This window comes from Daphnia pulex, chromosome 4 (genome assembly GCF_021134715.1).
Source record: "Daphnia pulex isolate KAP4 chromosome 4, ASM2113471v1".
Taxonomy (NCBI): domain Eukaryota; kingdom Metazoa; phylum Arthropoda; class Branchiopoda; order Diplostraca; family Daphniidae; genus Daphnia; species Daphnia pulex.
The window spans coordinates 2,714,050-2,736,238 of NC_060020.1; the positions used below are offsets into that span (position 1 = coordinate 2,714,050).

Genomic DNA, 22,189 nt, shown 5'->3' on the forward strand with positions numbered 1-22,189 from the left:
ATAGGATTACGGATTAACATTCGACATACCTTTAAATTTTTCTCGTCATAGTCTTTTGTCTCTATGTGCTGACAAATTAATTTATTATATGAAAGAAGCTAAAGTCAACGTAAGAACCTGACCCTCCACATCCATTTATTCGAAGCCGAAGCAAGGCGTAAGCCGGTTTGTTGTTTTACTAATCTATTTTCTTCCTAGACGTCTCAAACTATTTACATCCAGTTTCATTTTACCGCTCCCAACCTGACTGCCTTTATCGATTGGATAATTTTTTTTTCCGTTTTAGTAATTCACTTACACGTTTGCAAAAAAAAAAAAAAATGATCCCTTAATTGCTGTAATAGAATTAGCGCGGATTATTTTTTGTGAATACCGAATGGCCGAATGTTTTGATTCTCAACTAATGGAAATTCAAACGAAATTCCCGAATAAAATTTTAATATTAACCAGTAACAAAATAGAATGGAACAAATAGCTTTAGGCCAGCTTCAACTAAAAGACAAAAAAACAAAACAATCAAAGAAACTGCAGCAGTCTCTTTGGATGGCACAGTAACTTACAGTTGGCCGACGTAGACAACATCACCTTTACGGATCCGTCCGGATTGTTCCAGGGATAAATTGATTCCCAAGAGAGGAGACTCGCCAATGGCTCTACGCAACACCGGATCCTCTGCTAGACGGTATCTATATTCGAAGGCACAGAAGGAAAAACAAGAGAGCGAAACGACAAGGGGGGAGAAAAGAACAAAAGATAAGATTGTTGTGCAGACAAACAACACGCATCGACGCGGAACGAAAGTCAGTGTAGTCAGTACATACTTTCGAAGAGTTCGTAGAGGTTCCAGGTCAGGGTCCTTAATTCCAGTCGCTGGATCAATCGTAGTTAATACACATCTATAAATAAATCAACGAAAAGATAACATCATCTGGCAAGTTCTTTGTTAGGAGGGTAGCTGGGCACTATTTACCGGTCGCATCCCTTGACGTAGCGGAAGATAGCTTGTTCGCCGATACGAACAAATCTCCAATCGTCCTCTTCGTACGGACGCTGACATCCGCTGATGGTGATGGTTGGACGAAAATGTGAAGTTGAAATTTCTAGTCCATCCACCCGAGAATTCAAATCATTTGCCGACTCGACGGATAGCAAATGAAACGGGGTTAGGTCGGAGAATACTCCCTACGTAATTACCCAAATAAATCAATGCAACGAATTTGCTCTTTGTGTGAGGAATAGAAAATCAAATACTATTGTTAATTACCCCGTCTTTCGGTTTCATCCAAGGGTGGCCCAACTTGGACTTAACCACGCGAGGAGATACTTCAGGGTAGGACAAATGGGCCAATCTGGCACCAGTATCTTTTTGGAAAATATACTGTGATAGCCACTGAGACACTTGGTCACCACAATCAAAAGCAGTTACTTCATCTCCCCAAACTCTGTAATATCCAAAGGTATTAGTTCTTTCCAGATAAAAAGAAAAAAGTGACCTTGAGTTACTCATTACATAAAAGAATACAATACCTCACTTTAACTTGTTTCTCTGTTTCAGCTTCAGATGGAATTGAAAAAGTAATTGGTCCAGAGTTGGGTGCTGTCAATTCTACTTTGTTGTCAGAAACAGATATTTTGATTAAGACCATTGTTGGGTGAAGTCGAGCATGCAAAAAGTTGTTGCTTTCATTGTACACCATAAAAGACCTGACATTCAAACATGACACAGTTAATCTTACATGAAAACGATGTAAATTTTAAGCAAAACTTGGGTAGGCAAACCTGTCTTGAAGTTCTCCACTGACAAGCCCCATCTTCTGAGCATCAGCCTCCTCCACTTCAATGCCATGACATGATTTAATGGGGAAAATGTGTAGTTGACTCACTACGCCACACGCCTTCCACCCCTTAACTAATTGCTTGGAAGTTTTCATCTGGTTGGATTTCTTGTAGAGTTTGTAGGCAGCAGCAGCGCCCAGGAGAGCTGCTGCTCCTATTCCGACAGCTAAAACTACTTTCTGTTTTTGATCCATGTTCTTTTCGACAAGAAAAAGGTGAAACAAGACACCAAATAGGTAGAACAAGTACTGAAGTGATCGATTATTGCTGATTACCTGATATGAACTGACAAGACACTCAGACAGTCAGACAACGAAGTAAATGACAAGACACTCAGACAGTCAGACAACGAAGTAAAAAAAATTTGTTTTGCATGCGTAAACATTGGCCGAAAGACAACAGTGCCAATTTTCGTCTCACGAATTTTTTGTTACGCAATTATTTTGTTCCTTATTAATTATAAACTAATCTTTAATTACTAGTCTGGCGTTTGCAAAGGTATAATGAATTTAAAGAAAGTGAATTTTACCGAGTGAGAAAAGAAAAGATAAACGAAATTAGCCACTCAGATTTGAAACGTTCTAGCTCTTATCTCTTATCTGTTTCGAGTGCTCGTTATCTTGTCGTTAATTCGCTTTGCTCCCAAAAATTGTTCCGATTTCACTTGGATACTAAAGCTCTTCTAATTTGTTATTTAATGCGAACAATTTTGTAAAGAGTAGGATATCCGGTATTCGTGCTTAGAAAATGCTTTCATCAAAGTGTAATTTTATTTTTCAAAGGCAAATTTCTGGCTCTGCGCGCTTGCTGCACATCTGTAGATCGGATTATATCCGGCGTGATGACTACCTTAGCCAGCCTTAGCCAAATTTCTGAAAGCGATGTAATATTTGACAAATGTCTAGTGCAAGTTTTTTGAGGGACCATCACTTGTTTTCAGGGGGGGGGAGTAGATTTTGTTAAGCATGTTGCTTATAGGATTTCAAAGATTATATTACACGTTGAGTAACGAAAAAAAAATGAGTCTAGAACTGCTGAATGGCAGAAAGTGCAGCTGCGGCACTTTCAAGGAAACACGAAACACGAACTAATCGATCGCCAAGAGAAGCGGTAGACCCTATAAAGTTGTGTACACATCCACTCTCTTGAATACATCCTCCAATTTCTTCTTCTAGTAGGCTGAATCCGTCTAGAGCTGATAAACCTGCGCCATTTTTGCTCGCAGAACCATCACGACATCGTTGGGACAGTTATGTAATGTTAGGCAAGTGTCCCGACGAATCAAGTTCCCTTGTTTGGAGTGCCTCTGCGCCTTTGATATAACTCGTTGATCTCTTAACATCTAGGCGTAACACACATATGCAGTAATGAGGACGAGCAACGTGTTTTTATTAGCCTTGTTTGACAGAAACAAAAATGACGCCTACTATATTTACAAATATTGTATATAAATATTGATTGTAAAGTTTGATGTTCCTGGCCTCATTATTACCTTGGTAATACCTAGCGGATAAAGAAACAAGTTTCCTTTACGTGTTTTGCCAACAAGATGATTTCTCAAATAAATTAAGACGTACTAAAATCCCCCCCCCCCAAAAAAAAAAAAAAATCGAAATGAATCCAACTTTCTTTTTTGCCCAGGAAGTACACCCGAGTCTGCTATTATTATTAATGGCCTTACTTTTTATTATTCATGCGCACTGAGAATCCAGCATTCCCCAGGCAATATATATTTACCTTTAGCTGTTACGAACATGACGTCAACTGAACGACCAGCTACCTAGATAAAATGCGATGCACACTCAGAATGCGTTTATACTCGTAAAACTGGAATGAAAAGTACACCATCACGCGGGCCATCGCTTCTGGCTCCTGCAATATTGAGACATTTCTTTGAAAGAAACAGCAGTCCAGAATGCTTTCCAAACTGATCAGCCCTCACTGGTCACTTTAATATGTTGATGGTATTCAAACTAGTTTAATCTTTAACACACCTCTTTCGAAAAAACCTTCAATATTTCAGTAATCTCAATTACTCTTGTACATATCGAGGAATATTAGGCCGTAGAAAGGAAGCAGAGTAGCATTTAGCATTGCCAAAGAATATTTCACGAGAATCTGTTGTTTATTAAGAAATGTTAAAAGCTTCCTTTGAATGCGCTGACAAAAGATACAACTAATCTTTGAAAAAGAATTTCCCGTCAAAAAGGAAATTTTTGAGAGGTTTACTTGAACTTTGCGACGTCATCCGTTTAAATCAGGATTATGGTATACCTAATTGGAAACTACCGGATTTTATGCACGGGAAAAAAAGAACATTTAATGTTCTTTGAGTTTATTTTCCAATTTGAGACAAAGAGTTGACATTTATCATTTCCCTAAGCCAACTAGGGCTTCATCCATTAGGTCGTCATCAATAATGCACGGCGAGCTTTGAGAGGTACTCGACGCTGGTGATGGTCCGCTGGCGGCGGTAACAAGAGCAAGTTGATTGGCTAAAGGAGATCTACATAGAGAAGATGCGACTCAAATTACTTTGATGTCTCAAATGCCCAAATAGCCAAAAAAAAGAGAAGACAGGACATAGATAGAAGGAAAGATCTACGCCAACTATTTCTATTGTCTTTACCTCGTTTGCTGCAAAGCTAGAGGAGAAGGAACATTAACTATGTGCACAGATACGGATGGCGAGTTAGGATTCAGATCAGCCTCCGAATTCGATAAGAAACCATGGGGTCGAATACCGTAGGTTCCACGAGCAGACGGAGGCGGAAAAGGTTTCACGAACTCCTTGTCAGGAAGAGACTCCCCGTTTAACTCCCCTTCGTGTGCATCTGTCGTTTCATTAATACCACTATCATCTACAACGTTTAAATGCTTTAGTTTTATTCAGACATGAATCGATTTGCTATTGACTTACCCTGAGAAAACGGATCGCTCGGTGAGTTGCTTCCCGAATGAATCCGATTAAAATGCATGTTGTCCTCAGCATCGTTAGGCTTTGGACTCGTAGACGAATCGCTTTCTTCCATAAATTCATCCATATAGTTGGAACGACCCTGTAAATGATTTCGAAAAATTTATCATCGCATCTTCAATAATCTATATTTTTTTCTCTCACCTCCGATTGCTCCATCCTCATTGCTGGATCACCAGTGTACTTGGGTCCTGAATTTCGTTTAAAAAGAATCATTTTAAGCCAAACTAAATTGACTATCAGTACATGTTAGATGAGTTTCTTACCACTGTTCTGAAAAATGTCAGATTCTGGATTATGTTGCGATCGAAGTTTATCTATGACAGCTGAGAGTGAGCTTTTTCTCGATCTTAATGGTGATTTATTTGGATTGCCGGAAGACGGACAAGACATTAAACCATCAGCTGATATCCCACCAGTATTACCGCTGAGTTTGCAGTTTTCTGAATCTAACGATAAAAAGAATGTTACTACGACGTATTGATGAAAAAGGATATTTTTTTTTTTACCTGACAGTATTGGAGGTGAGAAAGACAGGAGCTCTTGAGTCACGGTATGTATAGAACTTTGCAAATCCATCTGAGATGGTAACATTTCACTAGATAAACGGAACTAATTAGAATCGTCTTTCGCACGTTTACCCATCAATTTGAATTCGTACCTGTTTGCCGTAGCCAGAGCAAGAATAGAATTAAAACTGTTGTCTTCTTTTGATTCTTCAGATTTGTCTTCAACGGCTAGGGAAAAGTCGAGAGACTTGGTCTTGAGCAAAGGCGGACCACGACTGTGGTGGTGATTGGATGTTGGTGTCGGCGTCCTTGATTTCTTTTCACGATCCCTCGATCGTTCTTTGTCTCTATCCCTGTCCCGATCTCGCTCCTTGTCTCGGTCCCGTTCTTTATCTTTATCTTTATCTCTGTCTCGATCACGATCTCGATCCTTGTCTCGGTCGCGTTCCTTATCACTTCTCTCGCGATCTCTGTCTTTGCTCTTCTTTGATTTTGAAGACGGTGATGTCGTACCTGTCAACAAAGAAGCATCAGCTGTCAAAACACTGTACTAACAAGAGAATATTACATTTAAAAAAGTTATCTGAAGGCAGATTACTTACATTTGAGAGCTGACATAGAAAGAGCCGACATTGATGGTTTACCACCCGAGCTAGGGTGTTTTGGGCTGCTTGACGGTGTTGAACTTTTGCTGCTGGATTTGGAAGGAGAAGTAAGAGGACTCAAACTGGCATTACTGGGTGGCGTGGAAATGCTGTTACTTCCACTGCTGCTATTTTTATGGTTCAGTTTAGGACTTGAATCCATTTTCAATAGAGCTCCAGGCGGCCCCATTAGAGTAGCACTTAGGTTCATCATTTTTGTCGGTTTTCCGCCACTGCCACCGCTAGAAGGCGACTTTTCTCCTTCTCTCCTTCGCTTTCTTTCTTTCCTTTCTCGCTCTTTCTCGCGATCTCGGTCTTTAGTCTCAGAATCAAGGGTGAGACCCTCTTTCAAGCGAAAATCTTTGTACTTGCTTTTATCCTTTGTCGGTTTCCCACCAACTGGAGTGATGGTCAGTGAGCTAGGTATACTTGACGATGGCGAATCCTTGCTGAAAGGAATTATCTCAATTCCTGGACGGCGTTCCAAGTTAATGTTTGGATAAGTTGTAGCAAGTGAGCTAGTGTGTAGAGAGTTCACGGGTGTTATGCTAACAGATGGGTAAGCAGATTTGTTTTTTGGAGAAGATGATTCTTTGCTCTTTGTAACGTTCAGCAATGCAGCAACCGCATCATTTGATGAAAGGGAATCGGCATCTTCCGCAATTATTTGGTTGCCGTCTGCTACTGGTTCAATCACACTTACGTCCATGTCAATCGAATCAGATTTCAACGATACGTCATTGTTGGGTTTACGAACTGCGTTGAGATGCGCCGTGGTATTGTTCAGAGTAACGCCCAGTACCGAATCCGATGAGTGTGAGATGGCACTATATAATGAGACCATACAGTCAAATGGGTTTGAATCAGAGGTATAAATAATCTGTAACTTTCACACCTATATTTAGAATCAGCATTCCCTAGTGTGGTAGGAATCCTCAATTCGGACGCCGGAGGAAACAGAGTTTTACCTGAAGGAAAAGACGGTTTAACATTACCAAAGAAAATACAACTCGTAACTGAAATACTTTAATTCACAATTTTATAGTTTAACAAGCGATTGACAATCAATCAAGTAAAAACAGAAGACGACTTGTGCTTTCGTTTCAATTACTTCGATTTGTTGAAGTAGTATCTTCAACGAGAGAGACGACGTCTTCCGACTTTTCCATTTCCACATCAAAGCACTCATTATCGGTTTCCTTCGGAGTTGACGCGTGAAGAATTGGGTTTGATTGGTGCGTCATCACAACGTCAGAATTTCCCATGTTGTGTGTCCGGGGCGAATGTCCAGCGTCAAAACCTCCACCACCTCCGCCTGTAAAGGAGGGGTTGCCATACTGCCCATTGGATCCTGGATGGGAATCTGAGTCTCCATTAATGTGAGGTTGAAAACGACGCTCAAACGATCCTTGGTGATCTGATCCGTTCGTCCAACGTGAAGATGACGATTGCATCTAAACAAATTATTGAAATGAAGTATGGGTTTTAACGCAAAATAAATCTAAAAAATTAAATTTGGCAATTTTACCTGACGTAAGATTGCTCTCATGGTCACAGGAATCGACAGACATCGCTGTAACACTTTGGTAGCATATTCATCACTTGATGACCTCTCTTCGTCTGCCCCAAAGAGACTGCATCGGATAAAAGTGGGATCCATGCCTAAATCAATTTCTACAGAACACATTTGTTCCAGAAGGGGATGCTCAAATGTCACAGACATGTGATCCAGAGAAATAGCACTAATCTCAAAAGTCAAGGCGGCACCCGAATCTGTTTGACTTTTAGGACGAATGCAGGAAGAAAGCAACACATTAAGTAGACCTTGTCTTCTCAGAATGGCTAGGATCTGCGGTACGTGTGACGGATGGCTATAAAAATTAAAAGAAAATAAATTACTTTGAATCACCACCGCAAAACGAAGGGCAATATTTACCAAAATGGAATGGAGGTGATACAACAGCATTTTAATGCAACGTCTTCGCTCTCAGTAACAAAGTAGCTGTGCTGCTGATCAGGTAAGGTTACGTGAAGCGCTCTGGATATTCGGTCTTCGTTACCAGGGCATTCCATTTGTCCTTTGGAAACAGTTTTGACCAGAGAACGAAACAAATATTCAGGTTCATCCCAGTTTCCAAGTTCCATTCCTGTAATAGACTGCACAAATGCATGGAGTTTTAAATGAGTTCAAACTATTCGTGGGTAAAAAAAGTTACCTTTATTTGTTGGGCAAACGAAAAACAAAGCACCAGCGGATCACGCATTCGAAGAACAAAGTTTGCCGGCAAAGATGCACTGTTGGTAGCGCTAAGAGGTGAAAATGCCGGTACACTTTCTCCGTCAGAGTTTCGGTTGACGGAAAAAAGCGGAGAAATCTAAGGAGGAAAAAAAAATATTAAAATCAAAATTAACACAATCCTTCGTTGTGAAATTACCGGTAGTTGGAAATTGGTAGAGCTGTCAATACCAAGTGTGCATGAAATCCCAGCATTATTCTCTAATATTTTCTCCTGCGTCATGGCAATAGTCGGAGATTGTACGTTCATCAAGTCATACGGAGAAAGAAAATATGTGAGAGTAAGTGGCAACCCTCCAACCCTTGGCATTAGGATGCCAAGAGGCGATTTGTGAACGAGGGTCACAATATCTTGTCTGTAAGCTTGAAGTTTTGACACTGAAACCAAATCCATTTCTAGGGCACTTAAAGCAGCAAAAGCCTTAGCTTTCAGTTTTTTATCTGCACTAACTTGGTATATAGCACACAGACCCTGTAAGGATAATTCAAAATTATGGATTATTTGTAAACTTGATAAAATATATTATAAAAATATTAAAAGAAACTAAATGTCACCTGCAGATGGCTAGTGAATTTTGAAAAATTTCCTGAATTCAAACACACAGCAATTTCATTGCAAGTTTGGGGTTCACTTTTCCCTTCATGTTGAATATGAACTTCACACACAGATCCTCCTTGTTCTACAATTACTTCCAAGTAAAACATATCAGACGAAATGAAAAAAGCCCTTCCTGAACCATCAGCTGTGAATTTCAATCTGTGCAGAAAGATAACTAATATGTAGTATTGCATGTGTGAAGGTACCCAAATGAAAAATCTCTTACCCTGCTTGTCTAGATATGCTTTCAAGTCTTTCCAGCATAGACTGCAATGAAGTGACTTTCATGTTGGTTTGAAGGAGATCAAGACATTTTTGGTACTGCAGTTTCTCTACACTGTCATTATTGTAGCGTTTTTCCTGTAAATGAAAAGAAACATATATTTTTTAAAACTACTAGTTAAGAAGAAGTTTTTCAGTACCAGAATAGTCATTCGAAATGTTTTGGCGCAATCTGTTAAATTTAGATGGTTTGTTTTGTGCCTTAGTTTTTCCATCAGCAGTTCAAGCTGCATTTTCTTGTTGTTTTCACTCATGATGAAAGCAAGTTTTGTATTCCGCAAGCTTGTAAAGAATGTGGTAACTAGTCCAGTCGATCCTACATCTAAGAACTACTAACAGAATCCATACTATAATAAATTTTTTAAATAAGGAATTGTTTTGTTTTAATTTTTAGGACATTCAACTTCAACTTCTCGGTTAGTCCTCGATGCCCTTAGGGTTTGTGAATTTGTGGGCATTGCCAGATCACCGTCGTCGCAATAGGCAAGTTTGTTTAGACAGGCAACCCTGTTTTTACTCACATTGATCAAAAATTTTGAACGAATTGCTGTCGACTGCGAGAGCGCGAGTCTGTGAATTTGTCTCTTTGTCGATATTACGCCTTCTGAAGTGTATTTTATGTTGATTGTTGAATGATTGTTGAAATTCTTTTTGTTGGCCAAGATGGATAAGACAACTAAAAAACCAAAGAACATTTTGAAGTTGGATGAGACAGTAGTTAATAGAATTGCAGCAGGAGAAATCATTCAAAGACCTGCAAATGCTCTCAAGGAAATGTTAGAAAATAGCCTTGATGCTGGATCTACATCAATTCAAGTGACAGTGAAAGATGGTGGTTTGAAGCTCCTGAAAATTCAAGATAACGGAAGTGGGATAAATAAGGAAGACTTTGCAATTGTGTGTGAACGTTTCACTACTAGTAAACTTCAGAAATTTGAAGATTTAAATGCAATAGGTACTTTTGGATTTCGAGGAGAAGCCTTGGCTTCCATAAGTCATGTTGCTCATTTAACCATCATAACTAAAACCGTTGAAATGCAGTGTGCATACAAAAGTTCATACCACAATGGCAAACTAGTTGGGGCCTCAAAACCATGTGCTGGGACACAGGTAGTAAACCATTTTAATTTCTAATTGTTTTAACCTATGCTTACATTTTTCTACTCAGGGAACCCAGATAGTGGTGGAAGATCTATTCTACAATGTCCCAACAAGGAGAAATGCTTTAAAATCACCTTCTGATGAGCATAACAGGATTATTGAAGTTATAACTCACTTTGCTGTACATAATGCTTCTGTTGGATTCAGCTTGAAGAAGTTGAATGACAATGGTTCAGATGTAAGAACATCTCCCAATTCAACTCAAGAGGACAATATTCGGATTCTTTATGGCCATGCTGTGGCAAAAGATTTAATCAAGCTAAATGTTGAAGACCCTGTACTTAAAGTAAAAGGTAAATGATACATTTTGACTGATAATGTTTAAACATCATTGCTAATTTTTTATTCTTTTAGTTAATGGGTTGATTTCTAATGTTGATTATGCTGGAGCAAAGTTCACTATGCTTTTATTTATTAACCATCGCCTTGTGGATTCTACTCCATTAAAGGTAGGCCAACATCACACGTGCCGTAAATATTTTCTTCATATATTTCATATTTCTTACTTTTATTCTATGTTTATTTCTTAAAGAGAGCGCTAGATAGCGTGTATGCGACATACTTGGCGAAAGGAAAACATCCCTTCGTTTATTTGAGCATTGAAATTGCTCCTAATTGCGTTGATGTCAATGTGCATCCTACCAAACATGAAGTCCATTTCCTCAACGAAGATGCAATTATACATAAAATTCAATCAACAGCAGATATATTACTAAAAAATGCGAGTACGTCGAGGAGTTTTGCCATACAGGTACACAAATCTTATTATAAATAAATTAGCCATTTCTTATATGTCGTGTGTTCCATAGACTGTTATTCCGCCGAGTAATTTTCTTAACAAACCGGAGAGCAGAGTAACCAATTCCAACGCTACCAAGGTTTACGATAAACAACTTGTTAGAACCGACAGTAAAGATCAGAAAATCGATAAATTTCTCGATAAATCAACAACCGCCTCGGAATCCGTGATGTCGTCATTGGATCAATCTAGTTTCATCAATCAAACTTCAGTGGAGGCTTCATATGAACCTTCGATTTCTGTTAACCAGCGAATAGAAGCAGAGAGATCTGAGGTTCCCGATAAAGTAAGAACTATTCCAAGGGAGCCAGAGAAAAATAATTCGACTATAAGCCACGGTGTTACAGGTAATAATCCTTGTTAAACTGTTTATGCGCTATTACTGTTATGATCACTGTTACTTATAATGGCTAATGCGATTGCAGAAAATATTACCGAAAGACGCAACTTTGAATTGACAAGCCTAAGTCAGTTGCGTGAAGCCGTCAAGAATAATACTGACCAGGTGTTACGCGACACTTTTAAAGACTCCATATTTGTTGGGTGCGTGAGTGAAAAGCATTGCCTTATTCAGCATGGAACGCGCCTATACATTTTCTGCTTGGAAAGAGTGGCCGAAGAATTCTTCTATCAAAGGTTTCTTGAGGAATTCGGCAACTGTGGTGTCATCTGCTTATCGGTATAGTGATAATTCATGCGATAATATTTTGTTTAATTTACTGATTGAGATCTTGTTGTAGGACCCTCCACCGCTATACAATCTCGCTCTAATGGCAATGGATCAGGAAGACAATGAATGGCGGCCCGAAGACGGTCCCAAGGATTACTTGGGGAAGCAAGTGGCCGAACTTCTGGGATGCAAATCAGAAATGCTTAACGATTACTTTAGTATACAGATTGAAGGAAATCGCCATCTCGCGGGGATACCTCTAGTTCTTGGTAATGATAATCAGTCGTGTTGTCTTGAAAGATCATTATTAAATTTGTTTATCGCAGTGGGTTATATTCCTGATCTCACCCAACTTCCATCGTTTGTTTTACGATTGGCATCGGATGTTGAGTGGAACGTGGAAAAAGATTGCTTTGATACTGTCTGCCGCGTCATGGCCAAGTTCTATCGAAAGCCCAACGACCATGAAGTGAGTTTTCGTATTGGCTACGACAGCCTCAAGCCCTGTTGTTAACAAAGGTTTTTCTTCGATACGCTCTAGGTTCTCAACGTTGGCTCAGACAAAGACTGGAAATGGACGGTAGAGCATGTCCTCTATCCAGCCATCAAGGCCTCATTACTTCCTCCCAAAGCATGGATTAGTGACGGCACTATCCTGCAAATTGCCGACTTGCCCGATCTGTACAAGGTGTTTGAGCGATGCTGAGGAGCAACATCAGTCATATTATAACAGCTGCATCGATCCTAAAGATCAGAGACGAGCATATATTAAATTCTAAATTCTTCGTAAGCTTCAGCGGAAAGATGTTATCAACAAATTCCAGCAAGATAATTTAATGAAAAGTTCTAAATCTCGCGGTTGAAATTTAGTACACGTCCTGTGATTACCATCTTCCAGTAGTAGTAACAAGATATGGTAAATGGTTGACCTAAAACCAACGGAGCAGACTTTTAATATTACTAGTAAGTTTAACTTTAAAAGCGTAACCAAAATATTTATTTGATATCAGGCCCGCATAGGATGACGTATGCATACGTGCGCACAGTATTTTTGCTGTCTTGAATCCACAATAAGAGAGAGGTCGATGTCCTGAATTCGGATTCGACTGAGTGATTCAGCGGCAGCTTGTGTGCGTTTACCAGCCCGTCAATTGTGCATTTATCACTTGGCGATCGAATAGCAAAGGAAAAGCTGAGAAAATCGGCAGCTGGCGCCAGCGAATACCAATTCATCTGTTATCATCCGTACGTTGCCGGGGCAATATTGACTGCAAAAGAATTAACTTCTACTTGGTTTCTTCGTCAAAATTCTAGTGTATATGCTGGCCACTGTGTGCGTAGGAATTGATTGGCGGTATGCTATAGCCCCGGGTTCTCCCCCATCTCGACGGGAAACGGGAACCAGCAAATGGATAAGGAGGGAGTGGAGAGAGGAAGTTGGTTGGGGAAAAAGACCAAAAGAGAAGAATCGATTTTCTACGGCACGGTTGGTTCGTGTGACGTCACGACGCATGCGAAGCCAGGCAAGTCCCTTGATTTCAGTCGTCGTCTGCTAGTGCTGTCCTCAATTTAGTCTAGTTGCAGCAACGATTCCAGTCGCGCTGTCAAAATTTTTGTGCACCATGCCATCAAACAAACTTAGCCTTCCCGACTGACTGTTTGCAATTTTATTTACCCAAGGTGCTAATTAGTAAAGTGGTGCTCAGTTTCTGACAACAGGAAAGGTGAAATATGCTCATTTGGATCATTTTCACTGCGGCCGTTTGCATTTTGCTCGGTGCGATTTTAACTCTGTGGGTCGAGTGGCACCTTTTCTCGCAGCCAGTTCGCCCTCATCGACTTAGCCATAACGATGACCACCTACTGATCGAAGCTGACAATCCTATTGAACTCCCAGAGGTACTTTTCTACTATTTGTAGTGTAGCGTCTGCTGTAAACGATTAGACAGTTGTTTGTGTAGTTTTATTACGGTATTTGTGTCAACGTCATTCATTTTGAATTGCGGTGACATTGCATGGTTTTGTACATTATTACTGATTTTTATAAGAGAAAGCCTGGCCTGATTTCAATCCACGATTTAAAACTGAAAGAAATAACAAAAAAACGGTTTTTCGTGTCGCGTAGAAACAAAACATGTTTTGATGGTTTGAGTGCGTGTGCTGCACGAACCCAATTTTTGTAATGTTATTGGCATAACATCTGCCAGACAAACGGAAAAAGGATGATTATTTGTCCTAACCCAGTTTGACGTCGCTTAACTGATAACATGTTCTACACAATAACAAAACCTCACAGGAACTATTGGCTGAACTGGAGGCACTTGTCGATCGGTCCAGCAACACCGAGGCCGTCGGCTCCTGCAATAAAGATGAAACGCTATTGGCTGTCAACTTACTCGTGCAGTTCTTTTTCCGTGAACTGCGATCCCAGGGGCCAGTCCGTCGCTTCCTTCTCCGACGGATCAATCAAGAAATGGAAGAAGTTCTCACTAGAGGAGCCGTTAGCAAAATTATCAAAGGCCTCAAGGTAGTATTTTCACACGAATCCCATCCTGTATTGCGGAGACTTTTCCTTATTATTCCACCTTGGTTTTTTTGTTGTTGATTTAATCGCACAGATATACGACATCGAAATGGGGTCAAGGGCGCCCTCAATCCATCAAATTGGTGTTCATAGAGTTGGTATGGACGACGACAGAAAACAAATGGAGTCGGTGGATTTCGATCTCAACATTGACTACAGCGGAGGACTGGGCATAGCGATCGATGTAACACTGGCCTACGGCAAATCCGCATTTCTCTCCGCCAAAGGTATATAATTCATCATTGACAGAGCTGCATTGTACCACTTACATATTAATAGATACCACGACATGTTTTCATTATTCCCTTCACTATATGACGCAGTGTCTCGTCTAAAAGGGCAAGTAAGATTGAGTTTCTCCCGGAGACCCTATTCTCATTGGTCTGTGGCATTTGCGACGCCGCCGCAGTTGGACGTAGACGTTACCAGCCGAGTCCAAGGGAGATCTTTTAGTCACGTGACAAGTCTTGTTTCGTCACAGGTACGTGAATAATGAAAAAAAAAAAAAGAATCGTTTCTTGGATTGTTTTCAAATCAAATTACGTGACACGTAGATTCACAAATGGATTCAAAGGAAATATACCCTGCCCACCAGCCGAATGCGTCATCGACCGTTTTTTCCAATTCCCAACCAGCTCCTCCTTCCTGCAAGCTGCTCGCAAACTCCTCCGCCCACCACCACTTTGCCCATTCGAAGAGGATCCCTGGAAGTCACTGTGTTGGATATAGCTCGACTGAATCCGTTGCTCCAAGGAGACGGCGTTTACTGTACCATGGCACTAGGCATGTTTTGATTGGATCATGTTACTATGAGTTTCGTCTTTTGTTTTGCGTTTAACGGCAACTTTTTGTATCCCGCGACAACAGACAGTAGTCCGTGGCTCAATGCTTCCTCGTCAGAAACCGAAGGGAGAGTGGTGCTAGACATTCGAATGATTCGACGCCAACATCAGTCCCTGGGAATTCAATTCCTGCAGCAGTCGTCCTCGGTAAAAGAAAATCGTTTAGCTTTATAATTCAATTGTCAAAAGAAGAAGGGGGAAACAAAGTTCGACTCCAAAGGAAACTACATATAAATGAAACTTTATTTTTCAGCCCGAGTCTTCGCCACTAGAAGAATCGGTTAAAGAATGGAAACCGGTTAGTCAGCATGGAGCTTCTGTTTTGGAGATCGAGTCAGGCTCGGCAGCTGAAGAAGCAGGTCTCAAGATTGGTGATGCTATCTTGCAAGTAGACGAAACCGTTGTTCGATCGTCCGACGATGTCGCCAGAGCCGTTAACAAATCAAATGATCTCTTTGTCATACTACGAGTTGATCGGGCAATTGGACGAAGGAGAGGGTCTATGGTAATGCGTCAATCAGTTAGAGATGTAGGCGATTTGAAATTTTAAGCTAATTTTTACGTTTGTTCTCTTTGTTATAGATGCGCTACGATGGGATCACGCCATCGATAACTTTCGGTACCCACTAACTTCATCGATGAATAAGTTCCTCGAATCTTGGCACTAATACCTCATTTTCTAGATGGCTCGGACGAGAAATCCCTGGCAACTGCTGCTGCTGCTTCGTTTCTGCTGGATGAGTCTGGATCACTTCTTCTCCCTCCCGCTAATAATCTGACAGCCACTAATAAAATCAATCACGGATTGGATATCAAGCGTACCACAACTCATCCGCTAGGAAAAGTATATATTCCGCTTTCGTTTTTAAGACAAGTTTATTGACGTCAGTAATCCAATTAGTTGAAGCAAACCGAATGATAATAATTATTAAAAAGAAAAAAAGTATGTCACGGTCGTTTTTTGTAATGTTTGTGCTTGTGTGGTTAGGTGATTCATTTAGGTGACACTCTAAAATTTCAAGTATTGCCAGCTGGCCACCACCGCTTTCTCAACTTGTCCATATGGTTGACCGGTGTACCTGCGGTCGAAGAGACGACGTCCGGGAAAAGTAGCAGCAGCAAGTCCTCTTCATCAACGACGACCAGTCCGAGTAAATCGTCCGTTGCCAAGTCTAATTTAAGCAATTTGTTCAAGAAACATTCGCCGCTTCATCAACCGGAAACCAAAGAACCCAGTGGAACCAAAGAACTGCACTCCAAAGATATCCCGATCGGTCACGTCAACATTTACCTCCCCGAAATTGCGGCCGACTGCCACCTCAACACACAGGGTCACCACATATCTACCTATCAGCTGTATCCGGCGGATGTCAAGACGAGTTTGGGGTACGTCATTGGAAATTTTGGTGATATGAATTTTTTTTATCTAGCTATTATGTTTGTGTAGTCGTCAGAATCCGTCGAGTCAGCAATTGGGATTCGATCCTCGCCTCTGCTATGGAGATGTTTCATTATCTTTCGTCTATCGCCCGGATAAAGAGGATGAACCTCCATCTCCTGATTTAGATTCTGATATAGTTGATGGAATTCCTTATCCACTCTCCCCTTCACCTCATCCATCTTCAGTACATCCGCTTTCCCCCCTCATTGAAATGGCCCGTCCTGCCGTCGATATTGTCGTCAATGATTCGATGCCGATGCATAACTTCGTCCTCACTCAATTCATAAACGTCCGTTTGTGCGATTTCTGCCGGAAAAAGGTTCCCATCTTCATTTTGTTTAGAGAAAGAGAGAGGTCAAACAATTTCTATTTTAAATGTCAATCGTTTTCATTTACAGATTTGGTTGAGAGAAGCGCTGCAATGTCGCAACTGCGAACTAGTATGCCATAAAAAGTGTATCAAGCGTTATCCCGATCGGAAATGGTGCGGTCTAGATGATTTCTTCATTCCCAACATCCCCATTGCGACAGACACACCCAAGGTTCGATTGTTATTGATTTTTATTGAACTTTCACTCATGTTGTTTTTTAAGGCAATGTTAATTTTTTTTTTGTACAAAACTTCATCAGGTCGATCCGGAAGAAAATCCTTTTTTATCAGCGGAAGATGATGTCGATGAACTAGTGGAATTGGAAACGGCCGTCGAGCGGTTGCAGTCCCGTGAACACGATGAGTCGCTGATGCGTCTGGCCAAGGACTCCGGCAAGGAAATTTACAGTCATTTAAACAGTGGCCAACGCCGAGCCAGAATCACTTCAATGGTCCGTTCAGTGTTGGAGCGGGCCGTTTGTTAAGAGCACAGAACGTTTTAAAACTAATAACTTTTTATGTCTTGATTTTATGTCGATGTACACACAGCTTCAGAGACTCGAATCGGCGACCGAAATGGAAATTCTCCGTCGCTACGAGTTGGCCGCTCGTTTGGATCGACCCGATGGAACTCCTTGGTCCGGCGACGAAAGACAGAAACTGGAGAAAGAAGTGGACTTGTGCGAAGCAAGGCGACAGGCTCTCGTCCTACTCCTCCTACACTATAGTTCCGGATTGCAGAATGTCGAAGAGACGGAACGGGACTCGAAACTTTGTGATTGATTGATTTTTTTATTTTATTTTTTATTTTAAATTTACTTGATGCGTGCTTGGGTTGTATTAACGGCCTTAAAACGCGATCGTCCATTTTCCCCTTTTTTTTTTTCAGTGTCCGAAAGCATTAACTGAAGATACACATTCCACCGTTTCATTCTCGTTTGAATCGTCGAGATGGCCCATTTTTGGTTTTTGGCAACGAAAATAGCAACTCTAAACTAGGCGGCTGACAGTAAGTTGATCCCATTTGGTATTCATAGCCGGGCTTACACTGACACACATAAGGTTCAAAGTCCAGTCGATTGTCGTTGACGGAACTGACGTCATTGGTTCCGACTCCACTCGCCGCTGCCGCGGGCACTAACCATTCATTCCACTGACACGGGCCCTGACTGAATGGCTTGAAACACTGAACTGTGCCGTTGTAACTGACGTAGTCTTCCGGGCAAGTGCAAGCAGGTGTCAATCCATCGCCGGATCGCAAACTGAAAAGAAGATCTCCCTCGCATGGTCCGGAAGTTTCGTGAGCGTAGCATTTTCCGTCCGCCGGCCAGTAGTGCTGAAGATTAGTGGTAGAACAACCGCAACGACCCCGATATCCGATTCCGTGAGCATCATCGGCCAAAATGATTTGCCCATCCAGACAATGCCTAATTAAGGACAAGGAAAGAAGAAAAAAACGTATTAAAGCGGTCAGCTGAATGCTGTTTGATGGATTCAACAAAAATTTGATATCAAACCCCTGGGTATGGATTCCGTAGCAACGCTGGGATTCCGGCAAATAAAGCTCTTGCCGAGCGCAGGGATTTTTCCAGCAAATGCCGTAGGATCTGATGTCGCCCTCTTCGCTGCGGATGAAAAAATAACCGGAGCGGCAAGGCCCCTGAGTGTATTCCCGGAAGCATTGATCGTCTTCTTCGCTGTAAACAAATCCCGGAAGGCAGTAACAAGAAAGACTTTGTTTGACGGAATTCCGCCGATTGTTGGCAACCGGTTGCGTGTTCGGATACACTTTTCGTGCTTTGGAGCCCTTCAAACGAGACGACTGAGTAGGACGAGCAGATGCCGGCATGGAGTATTGTGGTAAATCCAGCGGGTGAGATGTCAACCACATGCCAACGCTGCATGGACCTCGTGTGTATTTTTCAAAGCACTGCCCTGATTCCGCATGATAACTAGGCAACTGCTTGGAACAAGAGCACTGTGTCGCCTGGGCTGACTGATTGTAACCGAAGACTTCGCCCAACTTACACGGACCTGAGCAGGTGCGAAATTTGTATTTAATTATTGGGAAATCCCGTGGACAGTAATTGGAAATGTGATGAAAAAACCCACCATTTGTGTGGTGTTCGTGACATGTGGCGCTGATGGGCCAAAAATACGGACGCCATGAACTGCCGGCCAAAGTGTCGTTTTTGACTGAAGACTGGTAAATGATTGCCGATTGGCATCCGCATTCCGCCTGTTGACTGACGACGTTCCAGCGGAAGAGAGAGCCGCTCTGACAAGGTCCTTGGCTGTCGAATGGATAGCAAAGTTCCGTTGCCGACCAGAATCCCCAATTGGCCGGGCAGTAGCCACGCTGCTTGCAGTGAACGAAACCAAGAGGTTCCACTTTGCTGGGCTCGTATTGTTGACCCAGCCAAGCCTGTAAAATCAAAGCGCAATCAAGTGTGGTGGTTAGCAGAGCCGCGCAATTTTACCTAGACATCAAAATCACGCAGCAGCAGCTACAAGATGCATACAGAGAATCAGAAAGAACGTTAGATTCTTAACCCAGATCTGTTGTGATGCGGTAGAACCAATCAAACACTGCCCGGAGCGGACATAGGGGCTGTCCATATATTACGTAACGCAATTTTTCACCTTTTTGGACCCCCCCTCCCCCCCTTGTCACGGATCGTAACAAAAAAACAGACACCCCCCCCTTCTAATTACGTAACAAAAAACAAAACCCCCCCAGTGAATTTAAAAATACAAAATACAAAATTTTCTTGATTAAAGCCATGTATTTGATGTTACATGGTACAAACTCTTAGATAGGCTCAATAAAGAAGATGAAGGCACTAAACAGACGAACCATTTTAGTTACATTTTAGCGTGGGAAATCGATATTTTTGCCACTGTTTTAACTTTTTTTAATTGAAAAAAATTTTCGGCCTTGCTACGTAACGTTTTCAAAACTCCCCCCCTCCCCCCTGTAACATTTCGTAACACTTTTTGCAACCCCCTCCCCCCCCTCATCGCGTTACGTAATATATGGACAGCCCCATACTCATGAAATAGTAGACTATCTATAATGTGTGCGAACGAGTTTATCTTGCTTGAGCTGAGACTGCTCTCTGGCATGGACCGCTCTGGATTTCTGTATATAGCCGACAGAGTTGACCGTTAGTCGAAAAAATTTGGATTATAGACTTGTTATATTGAGGTTAAGATCGCCAAGTGTATAGGTGGAATTGGTCGACTAGTTAAATGTCGCTAGTTGTTGGCGACAACGGCAATAGTAAAAGAAATTGCTCCGAAGAAATATAGAAGGAAAAGAAAAAAAGAAGTTCAAGGAAAAGACAGATGTTACGTAAGTACAGTATCGTCCAAAAAAATCCGAACGCACCTCTTTTTCAAAAGCCCAGTTTAATGTATATCTTTTGTTTTAAACATTCAAGCCTTCATATTATGTGTAGAATTAATTGTTTTACAAAGTTCATTTTTTAGAATTAAGAAAAATTTTTCGAAATATTTTTAAAAAATAAAGAAAGAGACCATGGTGTTCGGATTATTTTGGACAATACTGTACACGCTTCCACGCCATCAACGCGCTGGGGTTAACTGTTCGGAAATGTAAATAACAATAAAGGAGAACCGCTGAAGACGAGTATTAGCCGCTGGACTTTTTTTTCTTTTTTTTTTGCTGGGCTAGTAACTAGTGTAGTGCACGGACATACACCCTGTAATGAGAACAGTATCAGTAGCATAACGGAATATTAGGAGAGGCGGCCTACTTAATGTATGATCGACTTTTCGGGGTTCCCTTATTTTCTCTCTCCCGCGGGAAATTTGTTTCACACGTTACATCAGAATATGGGGAAAAGACTGTCACCGCCTATATGGTGACTGTCCCACATCCTACAGCATCTTCGCACTGATGGATGATGAGGATGACCAACTGACCTGTACTTGATGAAGCGTCCGACGGAGTGGATCTTGTCGCTGCATTCCACGTGACTGAACTTCTTGGCCGGGGTGAAGGAAACTACCTTCGGGACAAGGGCCTGTAAACATGTAACGAGCATCGCATGAAATCTTTTTCGTGCGGAAACTATTTTAAAAAAAAAGTTAACCTGGAGTGAAAGGCTCGTAACATCGTCCATCTTCTTCCCAATAGAGCCGGCCAGACGGGCACTGACATTTAGCCTCTTTGGTTGACGAATCAAAGACCAGCTCTAAAGTGGCGGGACATGGATATCCTTGCTTGAATATCGGGTAGCATTTCCCGTCTGATTTCCAGTACAAATACTGCCACGAAGCCTTCCAAGAATAACAAATATTTATGTTAAATCATATTATCACACACCCTTTTCCATTGAAAGAACTGGATGAACTTTGAATTTTCTTGAAAGTTAAACAGTTTGTTTTTTTCTAACTATCTTAAACGATATGTTACTTGGAAAGAGATAACAGTTCTGACGTAGTCTACTTGGAAATTAAAAAAAAAAAAAATAATAATTCCGAACCTTGGCACACGGATTGATGCGAACATCCGCCCATTCCGGCGGGATGACTGCAGCTCTTGTTTGACCGAAAATAGCGATCACAATCGCCGTTGAAATGAAAAGCACAGAACAATTCGTCATCTTTGTTTTGATTTTGTCAACTAGACACACTGATAACACTGGACAAAGTCATGTACTCGCAAAATTCGACACTTTGTTGGTATACTCGGAATGATTAAATCTCAAAAATTATTGAACGTACACAACATCAAACTTGTTGAGTGTAAATAAAACCATTTCGCAGTAGTCATCCCGTCGCGGGACTGTGGCTATAGCGCACACACAAAACACGAGCACCCAAACCCGGTGACTGTCGGATCACGAATGACTAGACCAACGCCTGTTTTGTTTTGTTTTATTGCACGCTTCTCTCTCTTTCTCGCTCTCCATCATCTGAGCGTGAGAGATATACTCCCGCGTGAAGTAGAAGAGGGACAGAGAAACCCGATTAAAGGAGAAGGGGGATAGTATAGATAATAAAGAAACGAAACTTTCTCCAAGTGTCGACGAAAGAAGAGGGAGGAATAAAGTCCGGCGTTCTTATTGGTGGCCAGCACTATTAAAGAAGCGACACCGCAGCCGCCGCCACTATCTATACACTATACGTCGTTACGTATTATTTTTTAAAAA

At 41.4% G+C, this 22,189-nt stretch overlaps 5 protein-coding genes across 10 annotated transcripts; 2 read left to right on the forward strand and 3 right to left on the reverse strand.

The window, feature by feature from the left end:
• Positions 1–421: 421 nt before the first annotated feature.
• Positions 422–2,338, reverse strand: LOC124192080 (mitochondrial amidoxime-reducing component 1-like). 4 transcript variants are annotated; one of them, XM_046585230.1, is made up of 7 exons: positions 2,167–2,338; positions 1,780–2,129; positions 1,528–1,704; positions 1,265–1,442; positions 971–1,182; positions 822–896; positions 422–686 (listed from the first exon to the last, which is right to left on the reverse strand). In XM_046585230.1, exons 2-7 carry the CDS (start codon positions 2,028–2,030, stop codon positions 557–559), a joined length of 1,023 nt encoding a protein of 340 aa, XP_046441186.1. In that variant the 5' UTR covers positions 2,031–2,129; positions 2,167–2,338; the 3' UTR covers positions 422–556. The 4 variants fall into 4 exon arrangements, with proteins under 4 accessions (XP_046441186.1, XP_046441185.1, XP_046441184.1 ...); XM_046585229.1 differs by lacking the exon at positions 2,167–2,338 and having other exon boundaries at positions 422–492; positions 561–686; positions 1,780–2,154; XM_046585228.1 differs by lacking the exon at positions 2,167–2,338 and having other exon boundaries at positions 1,780–2,033; positions 2,112–2,153.
• Positions 2,339–4,129: 1,791 nt separating this feature from the next.
• LOC124192382 (mediator of RNA polymerase II transcription subunit 1-like) lies at positions 4,130–9,593 on the reverse strand. Of its 2 annotated transcripts, none has more exons than XM_046585621.1 (17): positions 9,283–9,593; positions 9,087–9,220; positions 8,818–9,019; positions 8,402–8,734; positions 8,183–8,341; positions 7,903–8,123; positions 7,495–7,837; positions 7,078–7,420; positions 6,862–6,934; positions 5,925–6,793; positions 5,475–5,835; positions 5,323–5,411; positions 5,080–5,262; positions 4,958–5,004; positions 4,757–4,895; positions 4,466–4,697; positions 4,130–4,342 (listed from the first exon to the last, which is right to left on the reverse strand). In XM_046585621.1, exons 1-17 carry the CDS (start codon positions 9,394–9,396, stop codon positions 4,207–4,209), a joined length of 3,978 nt encoding a protein of 1,325 aa, XP_046441577.1. In that variant the 5' UTR covers positions 9,397–9,593; the 3' UTR covers positions 4,130–4,206. The 2 variants fall into 2 exon arrangements, with proteins under 2 accessions (XP_046441577.1, XP_046441576.1); XM_046585620.1 differs by having other exon boundaries at positions 5,475–5,856.
• A 72-nt stretch (positions 9,594–9,665) lies between these two features.
• On the forward strand, positions 9,666–12,664 carry LOC124192386 (DNA mismatch repair protein Mlh1-like). Its single transcript, XM_046585624.1, has 9 exons — positions 9,666–10,252; positions 10,311–10,596; positions 10,658–10,752; positions 10,836–11,054; positions 11,113–11,449; positions 11,528–11,781; positions 11,843–12,041; positions 12,099–12,241; positions 12,314–12,664. Exons 1-9 carry the CDS (start codon positions 9,806–9,808, stop codon positions 12,476–12,478), a joined length of 2,145 nt encoding a protein of 714 aa, XP_046441580.1. The 5' UTR covers positions 9,666–9,805; the 3' UTR covers positions 12,479–12,664.
• Positions 12,665–12,805: 141 nt separating this feature from the next.
• Positions 12,806–17,940, forward strand: LOC124192383 (PDZ domain-containing protein 8-like). 2 transcript variants are annotated; one of them, XM_046585622.1, is made up of 15 exons: positions 12,806–13,017; positions 13,087–13,671; positions 14,069–14,299; positions 14,391–14,583; positions 14,680–14,837; positions 14,911–15,139; positions 15,224–15,345; positions 15,452–15,703; positions 15,781–15,817; positions 15,882–16,042; positions 16,187–16,584; positions 16,646–16,958; positions 17,038–17,181; positions 17,270–17,461; positions 17,559–17,940. In XM_046585622.1, exons 2-15 carry the CDS (start codon positions 13,504–13,506, stop codon positions 17,790–17,792), a joined length of 2,832 nt encoding a protein of 943 aa, XP_046441578.1. In that variant the 5' UTR covers positions 12,806–13,017; positions 13,087–13,503; the 3' UTR covers positions 17,793–17,940. The 2 variants fall into 2 exon arrangements, with proteins under 2 accessions (XP_046441578.1, XP_046441579.1); XM_046585623.1 differs by having other exon boundaries at positions 12,883–13,017; positions 17,270–17,402.
• Positions 16,056–22,007, reverse strand: LOC124192388. The gene is made up of 6 exons (XM_046585629.1): positions 21,521–22,007; positions 21,128–21,314; positions 20,958–21,058; positions 19,122–19,434; positions 18,527–19,043; positions 16,056–18,436 (listed from the first exon to the last, which is right to left on the reverse strand). Exons 1-6 carry the CDS (start codon positions 21,638–21,640, stop codon positions 17,938–17,940), a joined length of 1,737 nt encoding a protein of 578 aa, XP_046441585.1. The 5' UTR covers positions 21,641–22,007; the 3' UTR covers positions 16,056–17,937.
• Positions 22,008–22,189: the final 182 nt, after the last annotated feature.